The 13,708-nt window shown below is 43.2% G+C and overlaps 1 protein-coding gene across 3 annotated transcripts; it reads right to left on the bottom strand.

Moving 5' to 3' along the window:
• Window positions 1–6,663: 6,663 nt before the first annotated feature.
• On the bottom strand, window positions 6,664–11,822 carry LOC133631950 (uncharacterized). 3 transcript variants are annotated; one of them, XM_062024154.1, is made up of 4 exons: window positions 11,747–11,822; window positions 11,583–11,640; window positions 7,098–8,054; window positions 6,664–7,039 (listed from the first exon to the last, which is right to left on the bottom strand). In XM_062024154.1, exons 3-4 carry the CDS (start codon window positions 8,027–8,029, stop codon window positions 6,796–6,798), a joined length of 1,176 nt encoding a protein of 391 aa, XP_061880138.1. In that variant the 5' UTR covers window positions 8,030–8,054; window positions 11,583–11,640; window positions 11,747–11,822; the 3' UTR covers window positions 6,664–6,795. The 3 variants fall into 3 exon arrangements, with proteins under 3 accessions (XP_061880138.1, XP_061880137.1, XP_061880136.1); XM_062024153.1 differs by having other exon boundaries at window positions 11,583–11,660; window positions 11,748–11,807; XM_062024152.1 differs by lacking the exon at window positions 11,747–11,822 and having other exon boundaries at window positions 11,583–11,740.
• Window positions 11,823–13,708: the final 1,886 nt, after the last annotated feature.

The raw sequence follows: 13,708 nt of genomic DNA, 5'->3' as shown, positions 1-13,708 counted from the left end.
GGGGCCTCCGTTAGGCGGGGCCTGCGGCACCGTGAGGGGGGGTACAAGACCCGGCAGCGACGGCGGCGAGGGGGCGGGGCCAGCGTGCAGGTGCAGCAGGTGGTCATGATGATGATGATGATGATGATGTTCTCCCTCGCCTGCTGCTCCTCTCGCCTCTTAAATAACGCAGGGGGTGTGGCCTGCTGACCTCTGCTCACCTGGGCCACGCCCACTCCTCCCAGCATTATTTTTGTTTTCCTTAATTCCTTGTTTCCTTTCCTGGCCAGCCACACTCGCACACCTGCCGGCCCCGCCCTGAGCCGCAAACACCTCACGCTCGCTGGATCACCTGCCAGGAGGAAATTAGCTGCGGTGATGTGTTCAGGCGTCAGGATGAAAGTCAGACACGCCGCCGCCAGCCCCGGGCCACGCCGTTATAGCGTGTGCGGCCGGAAGAAAAGCTCTGGAAGGAGAACACAGGAACCTCAGCGTCACCTTTGACCTCCAGTGCTTGTTATCATTTGTTGTGATGGTTGCTTCCGTGATAGTGATTGGAAATATTCAACTTCAAGTAGGGACAAAACACTGACAGTGTGTGTGTGTGTGTGTGTGTGTGTGTGTGTGTGTGTGTGTGTGTGTGTGTGTGTGTGTGTGTGTGTGTGTGTGTGTGTGTGTTCTTGTATTGCTCCCCTTCTTGAGACATGGAGAAGGAAAAGTATCTTCCATATGAGGAGGTGTGAACAAGTGATGACATAAATCAATAACATTGCATCTAATAGACAATGTCTCATTGGTGGTGACATCTGTCCACATGAGGGCGCTCCCAAATAGGAGGGACTTTTCACATTGACTGTGTGTCGCTTTTAAAAGTGCTCCCCCTCTGGTCAATATATGAAATAACAAGTGTGTGTAAAAGTAGAAGTGCTCCCCCTCTGGCCAACATATGAAATAACAAGAAGTGCTCCCCCTCTGGCCAACATATGAAATAACAAGAAGTGCTCCCCCTCTGGCCAACATATGAAATAACAAGAAGTGCTCCCCCTCTGGCCAACATATGAAATAACAAGTGTGTGTAAAATTAGAAGTGCTCCCCCTCTGGCCAACATATGAAATAACAAAAAGTGCTCCCCCTCTGGCCAACATATGAAATAACAAGAAGTGCTCCCACTCTGGCCAACATATGAAATAACAAGTGTGTGTAAAATTAGAAGTGCTCCCCCTCTGGCCAACATATGAAATAACAAGAAGGGCTCCCCCTCTGGCCAACATATGAAATAACAAGTGTGTGTAAAATTAGAAGTGCTCCCCCTCTGGCCAACATATGAAATAACAAGAAGTGCTCCCCCTCTGGCCAACATATGAAATAACAAGAAGTGCTCCCCCTCTGGCCAACATATGAAATAACAAGAAGTGCTCCCCCTCTGGCCAACATATGACATAACAAGAAGTGCTCCCCCTCTGGCCAACATATGAAATAACAAGAAGTGCTCCCCCTCTGGCCAACATATGACATAACAAGAAGTGCTCCCCCTCTGGCCAACATATGAAATAACAAGAAGTGCTCCTCCTCTGGCCAACATATGAAATAACAAGTGTGTGTAAAATTAGAAGTGCTCCCCCTCTGGCCAACATATGAAATAACAAGAAGTGCTCCCCCTCTGGCCAACATATGAAATAACAAGAAGTGCTCCCCCTCTGGCCAACATATGAAATAACAAGAAGTGCTCCCCCTCTGGCCAACATATGACATAACAAGAAGTGCTCCCCCTCTGGCCAACATATGACATAACAAGAAGTGCTCCCCCTCTGGCCAACATATGAAATAACAAGAAGTGCTCCCCCTCTGGCCAACATATGACATAACAAGAAGTGCTCCCCCTCTGGCCAACATATGAAATAACAAGAAGTGCTCCTCCTCTGGCCAACATATGAAATAACAAGTGTGTGTAAAATTAGAAGTGCTCCCCCTCTGGCCAACATATGAAATAACAAGAAGTGCTCCCCCTCTGGCCAACATATGAAATAACAAGAAGTGCTCCCCCTCTGGCCAACATATGAAATAACAAGAAGTGCTCCCCCTCTGGCCAACATATGAAATAACAAGAAGTGCTCCCCCTCTGGCCAACATATGAAATAACAAGAAGTGCTCCCCCTCTGGCCAACATATGAAATAACAAGAAGTGCTCCCCCTCTGGCCAACATATGAAATAACAAGAAGTGCTCCCCCTCTGGCCAACATATGAAATAACAAGAAGTGCTCCCCCTCTGGCCAACATATGAAATAACAAGAAGTGCTCCCCCTCTGGCCAACATATGAAATAACAAGAAGTGCTCCCCCTCTGGCCAACATATGAAATAACAAGAAGTGCTCCCCCTCTGGCCAACATATGAAATAACAAGAAGTGCTCCCCCTCTGGCCAACATATGAAATAACAAGAAGTGCTCCCCCTCTGGCCAACATATGAAATAACAAGAAGTGCTCCCCCTCTGGCCAACATATGAAATAACAAGAAGTGCTCCCCCTCTGGCCAACATATGAAATAACAAGAAGTGCTCCCCCTCTGGCCAACATATGAAATAACAAGAAGTGTTCCCCCTCTGGCCAACATATGAAATAACAAGTGTGTGTAAGAAATTGAAATGCGCCCCCTTTGGCTAAAATAATTTCAAATAAATAAATAAATATGTATATAGAGACACACTGTCATGACTTGAAGTAAATAATGAAGATTAAAAAACTATTACAAACAAAAAATAAATAAAACAATAAATGAACTTAAAGCAGTCTTTCTCACAATGTGTCGACTTTTTTCTTTTAAAATTAGGAACAATTTCTCATATTCTTTCTGTAACATTGCAATATTTTCCCGGAAAATTAGAAACTTTTTTTTAATGTAAAATTACTTTATGTAAAATGATGACTTTTTACTGCCAAATGGTGACATCTGTCCTAGAAAATTCTGCATTTTATCACAATATTGCCCATTTTTTTTGTTGTTCTTGTGAAATAGTGACATTTTTTGAGTACAATTATGACTTTTGTCCTAATTTTGCTAAGTAAAATTCTGATTATTATTAATATATTGCCAAAATGTTAGTTTTCTTATAAAATTGTGACTTTTGTCGAGTAAAATGACTCTTTTCGTAAAACTGCAAAAATGTTAAGCTTTTTCTTGTAAAATTGCGACTGTTGAGTAAAATTCCAACTTTGATCATAATATTGCACAAATGTTCAGTTTTTCTTGTAAAAGTTTGACTTGCGTTGAGTAAAATGACGACTTTTATTATAATACTGCCAAAATTCAAAGTTTTTCTCGTGAAATTCCAACTCATTTTTCACAACAAACTTTTTTATATTTGCATAGCATGTATATATTATTAGTGTTGTAAATACACTTCTTTTTATATCTAGAAAGGCATTTATCAGAGGTCTCAAGAAGGTAACAAATACATGTGTGTGTGTGTGTGTGTGTGTGTGTGTGTGTGTGTGTGTGTGTGTGTGTGTGTGTGTGTGTGTGTGTGTGTGTGTGTGTGTGTGTGTGTGTGTGTGTGTGTGTGTGTGTGTGTGTGTGTGTGTGTGTGGCCAATCTAAAAATATTTTAAAAAAACATAAAAAGTGGAATAAAAGTGGTGAAATGTATCGATAAAAACAGTTTTTCTTTAAAACTGGCATCGCTCCAAAAATAATAATGCATCAAAATCACTGATATGATTATTTCATGACTTCACATCAAAAATTCCACTTTGAAATATTTTCATGGGGAAAATATTGCATATTTGGTGTTTTTGCCATTAAACAAAAAACAAGGTTTTGTTTGACATGAGCATAAATCCAACATAAAAAATAAACTTACAATTGACAGATGTGAAGTTGATCTACAGATTTAAGCTTTGAAAATATTATTTTTAAGACTTTTATGAGTGGGACCCTTTTCGATGGCCAAGGATTTGATTGAAACTGTCATTGCTAAATATGATATATATGTATATTTAATATATTTATATGAAATATATGGGTATGAATTATGGACGTATTTAAGGCTCCAATGACTTCACGTCAAAAATTCCACTTTGAAATATTTCTTGCATATTTTGTGTGTTTGCCATCAAAAAGAAAGTGTTCTTTGACTAAAGGGCATAAAACACACAAAAAACATTTAAAAAAACAACATGTAATGGACAAATAGATCTGAATTTAACCTCCAAATTGAAGCGCTGAAAGTAAAACAATGCTATCCTATCTTGCTGATTGTAGTGTAGCATATACTGTATGTCCCGGTGACAAATCCAAGTTGTTAGCATATACTGTATGTCCCGGTGACAAATCCAAGTAGTGTAGCATATACTGTATGTCCCGGTGACAAATCCAAGTAGTGTAACATATACTGTATGTCCCGGTGACAAATCCAAGTTGTTAGCATATACTGTATGTCCCGGTGACAAATCCAAGTTCTGAGAACTTATTAGTGATTCCCAGAGCCCAGAAAAAGTCTGCGGGCTATAGAGCGTCTTCTTTTGGTCTGGAATGTTCTAGCAGGAACAGTTCTCAGTAAAAGCATTTAAAGGCCTACTGAAAGCCACTACTAGCGACCACGCAGTCTGATAGTTTATATATCAATGATGACATCTTAACATTGCAACACATGCCAATACGGCCGGGTTAACTTAGAAAGTGACATTTTAAAATTCCCGGGAAATATCCGGCTGAAACATCGCGGTATGATGACGTATGCGCGTAATGAAGTCCGAGTAACGGAAGTTATGGTACCCCGTAAAATCCTATACAAAAAGCTCTGTTTTCATTTCATAATTCCACAGTATTCTGGACATCTTTTGCAATTTGTTTAATGAACAATGAAGGCTGCAAAGAAGACAGTTGTAGGTGGGATCGGTGTATTAGCAGCGGACTACAGCAACACAACCAGGAGGACTTTGTTGGAGCGCTAGCCGCGCTAGCCGCCGACTTCACCTTGACTTCCTACGTCTCCGGGCCGCCAAACGCATCGGGTGAAGTCCTTCGTCCTTCTGCCGATCGCTGGAACGCAGGTGAGCACGGGTGTTGATGAGCAAATGAGGGCTGGCTGGCGTAGGTGGAGAGCTAATGTTTTTAGCATAGCTCTGTGCAGTCCGGTTGCTAAGTTAGCTTCAATGGCGTCGTTAGCACAGCATTGTTAACCTTCGCCAGCCTGGAAAGCATTAACCGTGTATTTACATGTCCACGGTTTAATAGTATTGTTGATTTTCTATCTATCTAGTCCTTCACTCTCACGTTCCTCATCCACAAATCTTTCATCCTCGCTCAAATTAATGGGGTAATCGTCACTTTCTCTGTCCGAATCTCTCTCGCTCCATTGTAAACAACGGGGAATTGTGAGGAATACTAGCTCCTGTGACGTCACGCTACTTCCGCTACAGGCAAGGCTTTTTTTTTTATCAGCGAGCAAAAGTTGCGAACTTTATCGTCGATTTTCTCTACTAAATCCTTTCAGCAAAAATATGGCAATATCGCCAAATGATCAAGTATGACACATAGAATGGATCTGCTATTCCCGTTGAAATAAAGAAAAATCATTTCAGTAGGCCTTTAAGTCCCATCTTAAAAGTCATTTCTATACTCTAGCCTTTAACTAGACCCCTTTCAGACCAGTTGATCTGCCGTCTCTTTTATGCTCTGCCCCCCTCTCCTGCGTGGAGAGGTTGTTATTAGGTGACCACAGATGAGGCGCTAGCTCAAGGGTCAGCAACCAAAAACACTGAAAGAGCCATATTGGACTAGAGTGTCGCCCTGAGATGGGTAGGTTGTGAGTTCAAACCCCGGCCGAGTCATACCAAAGACTATAAAGATGGGAGCCATTACCTCCCTGCTTGGCACTCAGCATCAAGGCTTGGAATTGGGGGTTAAATCACCAAAAATGATTCCCGAGCGTGGACACATCTGCTGCTCACTGCTCCAGCAATGGTCATGTGGTGACATCATGCTAAATTCATAAAAAAATTATATATATATATATATATATATATATATATATGTTTTATTTAAGGCTGCAATTATTTGACATGAAATAGAGTATTATTAAGTTGAGGTGATGACATGAAATAGAGTAGGTGACTACACGAAATAGAGTATTACTAAGTTGAGGTGACGACATGAAATAGAGTAGGTGACTACATGAAATAGAGTAGGTGACTACATGAAATAGAGTATTACTAAGTTGAGGTGACGACATGAAATAGAGTAGGTGACTACATGAAATAAAGTATTACTAAGACTTGAAACAAATGAATGATTGAACATTTTCAGACTTCAGGGAGCCACAAAGTATAAAATGTGTTGTTTTTGAAGAAGACAAACATCAACATGTGCACTTAATGACACCATGAAGTGTGAATGAGTGAGTAGTGTTCCTAATAAAGTGACCTTGGCCCCGCCCACCACCACCTGGGCCCAACATGGCGCCCTGTGGTCACGTGAGGGACTTTGGACCAATCATTTAAGGGTTCTTTGTGGCTATGGTCCAAAGTCTGTCACGTGACCACAGGGCGCCATGTTGGGTCCGGCTCTGAACACACGCGGGGTCTCCTGCCCCCCCGTGGACACACCTGGTTATGACGTAATGTGTTAGTTGGCAGCGCAGCGCCACCTGCTGGATATTACAAGGACGCAGTTTAAAATGAAACACATTTATTTATTTTGTACAAATATTAAAATATTTGAAATGTTTTCTAAAACACAATTTTTACATTTGACACTTCCCAGTTTTGTTGATGCCAGTCAGCGTGGGCGGAGCTAGAGGGCGGAGCTAGAGGGCGGAGCTAGAGGGCGTGCGTGTCGTGCGTGAGGTAGAAGACGACCACGGCGGTCAGCACCACCGTCATCATCAGCACCAGCGTCAGCAGCAGGGCGCGGCACACTGGCCGGCCCATCAGCCTGAAGAAAGCCCCGCCCACCGCCTCCTCGCCAGCGCCGCCCCTCACCAGGGGGCTGGGAAGGCCCACGTCCAGGGAGCGGGTGGCAGCCAGCGACCTCTCACCCCAACACGGCTGACCGTCAGACAACCTGAAGGGAAAAACAAGCGTTAGTGACATCATGGCGTCCTTCCCGCCGCGCCACTGACCTTTTGACCTGCAGCCTGCCCTTGCTGCGCTGGAAGCGGATGCTGTAAACTCGCTGCATGGCGGCCGGCAGCGACGCCAACACGCCCACGTCGGTGGTCAGCCTGGGCAGGCCGAGGGCGGGCAGCGGCGTGGGGCGGCGACACAGCGGGCAGCGGATGGCGGCGGGCTGCAGGGACTTGACGTTGATGCGGGCCAGACACTCCAGGCAGAAGGTGTGGCGGCACGTCAGCACTTTGGGGCAGCGGAACACGTTGTTGAACTGGCTGTAGCACACCGAGCACTCCAGCTCCGCCTCCTCGCCATGCGGGAGGGGGCACGGGCGCAGGTCTGGCGACAAGACGGACACGGCGGGGGGCGGTGGAGGGGGGGTGCAGGGCCGGGGGTCAACACGGTCTGTGCCAGGATTCATGGCCGGGGGAGGGGGGGAGGGGGTGCAGGGCCAGGGGTCAACACGGTCTGTGCCAGGATTCATGGCCGGGGGCGGTGGAGGGGGGGTGCAGGGCCGGGGGTCAACACGGTCTGTGCCAGGATTCATGGCCGGGGGAGGGGGGGAGGGGGTGCAGGGCCAGGGGTCAACACGGTCTGTGCCAGGATTCATGGCCGGGGGCGGTGGAGGGGGGGTGCAGGGCCGGGGGTCAACACGGTCTGTGCCAGGATTCATGGCCGGGGGAGGGGGGGAGGGGGTGCAGGGCCAGGGGTCAACACGGTCTGTGCCAGGATTCATGGCCGGGGGCGGTGGAGGGGGGGTGCAGGGCCGGGGGTCAACACGGTCTGTGCCAGGATTCATGGCCGGGGGAGGGGGGGAGGGGGTGCAGGGCCAGGGGTCAACACGGTCTGGGCCAGGATTCATGGCCGGGGGGGAGGAAGGCCAAAAGAGGGCGGAGTCAAACGGCTCAACAACCTCCACCGGTGAGACGTTCACTTGCCACATCAGCGTGGGACTTTTGACAGCCAGCCTAAAAGAACAAACATTGGTGAACAGCACTCCCATGATGCAACGCTGCATCTTGACACGGTGGCCATTTTGATGGATTCAAAACCAATATGCATATTTTTGGCTCCTCCCCTTTGGTGCTGGGGACCCAGAAAAATGGTAGAAATAATTCAGATTTTATTCAAGGCTTAAATGTGAAGAACCTCTTTCATGTGGCCTGACAAATGCTACACCTCTTTCATGTGGCCTGTGGAGCCTCTTTCATGTGGCCTGACACACGCTACACCTCTTTCATGTGGCCTGACACACGCTACACCTCTTTCAGGTGGCCTGACACACGCTACACCTCTTTCATGTGGCCTGACACATGCTACACCTCTTCCATGTGGCCTGACACACGCTACACCTCTTTCCTGTGGCCTGACACAAGCTACACCTCTTCCATGTGGCCTGACACACGCTACACCTCTTTCATGTGGCCTGTGGAGCCTCTTTCAAGTGGCCTGACACACGCTACACCTCTTTCATGTGGCCTGACACATGCTACACCTCTTTCATGTGGCCTGTGGAGCCTCTTTCAAGTGGCCTGACACACGCTACACCTCTTTCATGTGGCCTGACACACGCTACACCTCTTTCAGGTGGCCTGACACACGCTACACCTCTTTCAGGTGGCCTGACACACGCTACACCTCTTTCATGTGGCCTGACACATGCTACACCTCTTTCATGTGGCCTGACACACGCTACACCTCTTTCAGGTGGCCTGACACAAGCTACACCTCTTCCATGTGGCCTGACACACGCTACACCTCTTTCCTGTGGCCTGTGGAGCCTCTTTCATGTGGCCTGACACACGCTACACCTCTTTCATGTGGCCTGACACACGCTACACCTCTTTCCTGTGGCCTGTGGAGCCTCTTTCATGTGGCCTGACACACGCTACACCTCTTTCATGTGGCCTGACACACGCTACACCTCTTTCATGTGGCCTGACACACGCTACACCTCTTTCCTGTGGCCTGTGGAGCCTCTTTCATGTGGCCTGACACACGCTACACCTCTTTCCTGTGGCCTGACACACGCTACACCTCTTTCCTGTGGCCTGTGGAGCCTCTTTCATGTGGCCTGACACACGCTACACCTCTTTCATGTGGCCTGACACATGCTACACCTCTTTCCTGTGGCCTGACACACGCTACACCTCTTTCCTGTGGCCTGACACACGCTACACCTCTTTCAGGTGGCCTGACACACGCTACACCTCTTTCATGTGGCCTGACACACGCTACACCTCTTTCATGTGGCCTGACACACGCTACACCTCTTTCCTGTGGCCTGACACACGCTACACCTCTTTCCTGTGGCCTGACACACGCTACACCTCTTTCATGTGGCCTGTGGAGCCTCTTTCATGTGGCCTGACACACGCTACACCTCTTTCCTGTGGCCTGTGGAGCCTCTTTCATGTGGCCTGACACACACTACACCTCTTTCCTGTGGCCTGTGGAGCCTCTTTCAAAAACAAAAACATTGTTCCGTTCCCTGAACGTTGGCGCACGTCTCTCTCGCCTCAGTGCCGCCCCCTGCTGGCAACTCCTAACCACTTAAGACTCTGAAGGTCTCTTAAATATCGTGGAGAGTAGGAGTGATTCTTAGACTTAAGAACGTTGATAAAAAGCTTTTATTCTTAAGTTTGAGAGTAGGACTAAATTTGGCAAATTCTCAGGACTTAAGTGTAAAATGGCACTCTAAGAAGCTTGATAAGTACGGCCCTTGAAGTTGATCTCGAGATTATTGTGTTAAAAGTAAACCGTACAAAAAATCTATAATTTATTTTTTAACACTATAATTATTTGGATCCCCAATCATTTTAGTGTGATTTGTTTTTAAGTGTCATTGCTCAAAAAATAATAATGAATTAAAATCAATGTTGTTATGAGTTATTGACCTTTTTAAGGCTCCAATTATTATATAATCTCAAATATTGCACTTAAAAATTTTAGTGTGAAAATATTGCATATTTTGTATTTTTCCATAAAAAAACTGTTTTCTTTGACAAAAAGAGCATACAACTTCAATCTTTACAAGCGTTATATTGACAGATAGACCTAATGTTGATCTACAGCAGGGGTCAGCAACCTTTTTGAAAGCAAGAGCTACTTCTTGGGTAGTGATTAATGCGAAGGGCTACCAGTTTGATACACACTTCAATAAATTGCCAGAAATAGCCAATTTGCTCAATTTACCTTTAACTCTATGTTATTATTAATAATTAATGATATTTACACTTAATTGAACGGTTTAAAAGAGGAGAAAACATGAAAAAAATGACAATTAAAATTTGAAACATAGTTTATCTTCAATTTCGACTCTTTAAAATTCAACCGAAAAAAAGAAGAGAAAAACTAGCTAATTCGAATCTTTTTGAAAAAATTTAAAAAATAATTTATGGAACATCATTAGTCATTTTTCCTGATTAAAATTAATTTTAGAATTTTGATGACATGTTTTAAATAGGTTAAAATCCAATCTACACTTTGTTAGAATATGTAACAAATTGGACCAAGCTATATTTCTTACAAAGACAAATCATTATTTCTTCTAGATTTTCCAGAACAAAAATTTTAAAAGAAATTCAAAAGACTTTGAAATCAGATTTAAATTTGATTCTACAGATTTTCTAGATTTGCCGGAATAATTTTTTTGAATTTTAATCATAATACGTTTTGAAGAAATATTTCACAAATATTCTTCGTCGAAAAAACAGAAGCTGAAATGAAGAATTAAATTAAAATGTAATTATTATTCTTTACAATAAAAAAAAAAAAATTTCTTGAACATTGATTTAAATTGTCAGGAAAGAAGAGGAAGGAATTTAAAAGGTAAAAAGGTATATGTGTTTAAAAATCCTAAAATCATTTATAAGGTTGTATTTTTTCTCTAAAATTGTCTTTCTGAAAGTTATAAGAAGCAAAGTAAAAAAAAAAAAAGAATTTATTTAAACAAGTGAAGACCAAGTCTTTCAAATATTTTCTTGGATTTTCAAATTCTATTTGAGTTTTGTCTCTCTTAGAATTAAAAATGTCGGGCAAAGTGAGACCAGCTTGCTAGTAAATAAATACAATTTAAAAAATAGAGGCAGCTCACTGGTAAGTGCTGCTATTTGAGCTATTTTTAGAACAGGCCAGCGGGCTACTCATCTGGTCCTTACGGGCTACCTGGTGCCCGCGGGCACCGCGTTGGTGACCCCTGCTCTAGAGATTTAAAACCTGAACAATAATAAAAATAATAATACTGAATAATGACACATTTTTAATATTTTTTTGACCAAAACCCTTTGGGGTCCCCGGGATCAAGCCTGAGTGGAGGCCTGAATGTATCTTTTTTATACATATATTGTATTGCTTTTTAAAATAAAAAATATCAAAATGGCCCCCGCTTGCTTTCATTTTTCAGAATGCGGCCCTCAGTGGAGAAAGTTAGGACACCCGTGATCAACGCCGACTTAATAGTTGCCGTCATTGCCTTCATTACAAATAAAACTTACCTTTTCAAAGACGCTGAAGAGAGTCACACACGCCGAGTGGAGTCCAACACGATGTCGGCTGGAACGAGACGAGGGATCAAATCGTGCGAAGATAAAATGTTTACACACAGCAAAAAAAAAAAACGTTTAAAAAGGTAATATTTTGAAGGCAGTCTGGCCCTCACCTGCCGGACGTCATTTAAATGATGAAAAGCCAAGCATGAGTTCACCTGCTGCGCACCTGATGGCAGTCACACCTGATTACACTTTTGCTCCTTTTCTGGCCTTTGTAGCGAAATCTTTGGCAGTCGAGCGCCTGTTGTACTCCGGTGCTGCAGGGGGCGCTGTGTCATAGCTGTTGTTCTCCGGTGCTGCAGGGGGCGCTGTGTCATAGCTGTTGTTCTCCGGTGCTGCAGGGGGCGCTGTGTCATAGCTGTTGTTCTCCAGTGCTGCAGGGGGCGCTGTGGCATAGCGGTGAGCTAGCCTAGCTGGCTGAGCAACTTTTAAACGTTGATTCAACGGAGCTGATAAACTCATTAAATAATCACAATAAATTGTAATAAGTGAAGGAATTATTTATAGATACAATTCTGGATAGAAACATTCGATTTAATGCTGGCTCAAATCAGTGGTTTCCGGTTTAGGAAGGGCGGTATTTCCTGTTGACGTTTGTGTCATTTTTAAACAGAATTCCTGTACTGCTGATGAAAGTAAAGTGTGTAAAACAATTTATTCTTCTCAGTGTAACTACTAACATCAAATGTGAATGATAGTCCGCAATAAATGTGAGTCTGCGTTTCAATGTTTTGTCACTTCCGGTTTTGGTCAGGCGTGATTTCCTGTTAAGGTTTGAGGCATATTTACTCGATTAATATTCCCACTTAACTTGTGTAAATATATTATCCTTAGTGTAACTACTAACATAAATGATTATATGCATTTGATTTATTCAAAGTCACTCCCGGTTTATGTGGGGCGGGACTTCCTGTTAAGGTTTGTGTCATAATTACTCAATGTTTCATACATAATTCATAATTCAACCTAACTGTAACTTGTTTGGATTTTAGTGTAACTACTATCGAAATAAATAGTATGCATTTGATTTATTAAAAGTCACTTCCTGTTTAAGTGGGGTCGGACTTCCTGTGGAGGTTTGTGTCGTATATTCACTCGATGTTTCATAAACAAATCATATTTTGACTTGACTGTTGAAGTAACTTGTGTAAATTAATCTTAATGTAACTATTAACAAAATATATATGCACTTGATTCTTTAAAAGTAACTTCCGGTTTATGTGGGGCGGGACTTCCTGTTGAGGTTTGTTACATTTTCTCCGTGTTTCATACACAATTTATATTTTGACTTAATGTTTATGTGAATGTTTTCATTTTAATACTATGCATTTGATTTATAAAGACACTTCCGGTTTAGGTGGGGCGGGACTTCCTGTTAAGGTTTGTGTCATTTACTTGCTACATAATTCACATTTCGATCAAACTGTTGAAGTAACTTGGGTAAATGTTAGTGTAACTATATGCATTTGATGTATTAAGACACTTCCGGTTTATGTGGGGCGGGACTTCCTGTGGAGGTTTGTGTCATTGATTGATTGATTGAGACTTTTAGTAGATTACACAGTACAGTACATATTCCGTACAATTGACCACTAAATGGTAACACCCCAATAAGTTATTCCAACTTCTTTAAGTCGATGTTTCATACATAATTCATATTTCAACCTAAGTGTAACTTGTATAAATGTATTATTCTTAGTGTAACTAACAAAATAAAGATAGTATACATTTATTAAAAGTCACTTCCAATTTCTGTGGGGCGGGACTTCCTGTGGAGATTTGTGTCATATTTGCTCCATGTTTCATACATCAATCATATTTCAACCTGAGTGGAACTCGTACAAATGTATTCATCTATTATAAATAGTAGTATACATTTGATGTATTAAGTCACTTCCGGTTTAGGTGGGGCGGGACTTCCTGTGGAGGTTTGGGTCTTATTGACTCTGTTTCAGTCATGTAAATATCTTAATGTAACAAATGATACTATGCATTTGAAGTATAAAGACACTTCCGGTTTAGGGGAGGCGGGACTTCCTGTTGACTTTGTGTCATATTAACTTTGTTTCCAT

Source organism: Entelurus aequoreus, linkage group LG17 (genome assembly GCF_033978785.1).
Source record: "Entelurus aequoreus isolate RoL-2023_Sb linkage group LG17, RoL_Eaeq_v1.1, whole genome shotgun sequence".
Lineage (NCBI taxonomy): Eukaryota > Metazoa > Chordata > Actinopteri > Syngnathiformes > Syngnathidae > Entelurus > Entelurus aequoreus.
This window is presented reverse-complemented; position numbering and strand designations above follow the sequence as displayed.

Bases quoted from the DNA above. Each gene is read 5' to 3' on its own strand.
- LOC133631950 (XM_062024154.1), bottom strand. From the start codon at position 8,029: ATGTGGCAAGTGAACGTCTCACCGGTGGAGGTTGTTGAGCCGTTTGAC. The intron at 7,040-7,097 runs GTCAGTGGCGCG...TTTTCCCTTCAG, and splicing joins GGCAGGCTGCAGGTCAAAAG to GTTGTCTGACGGTCAGCCGT.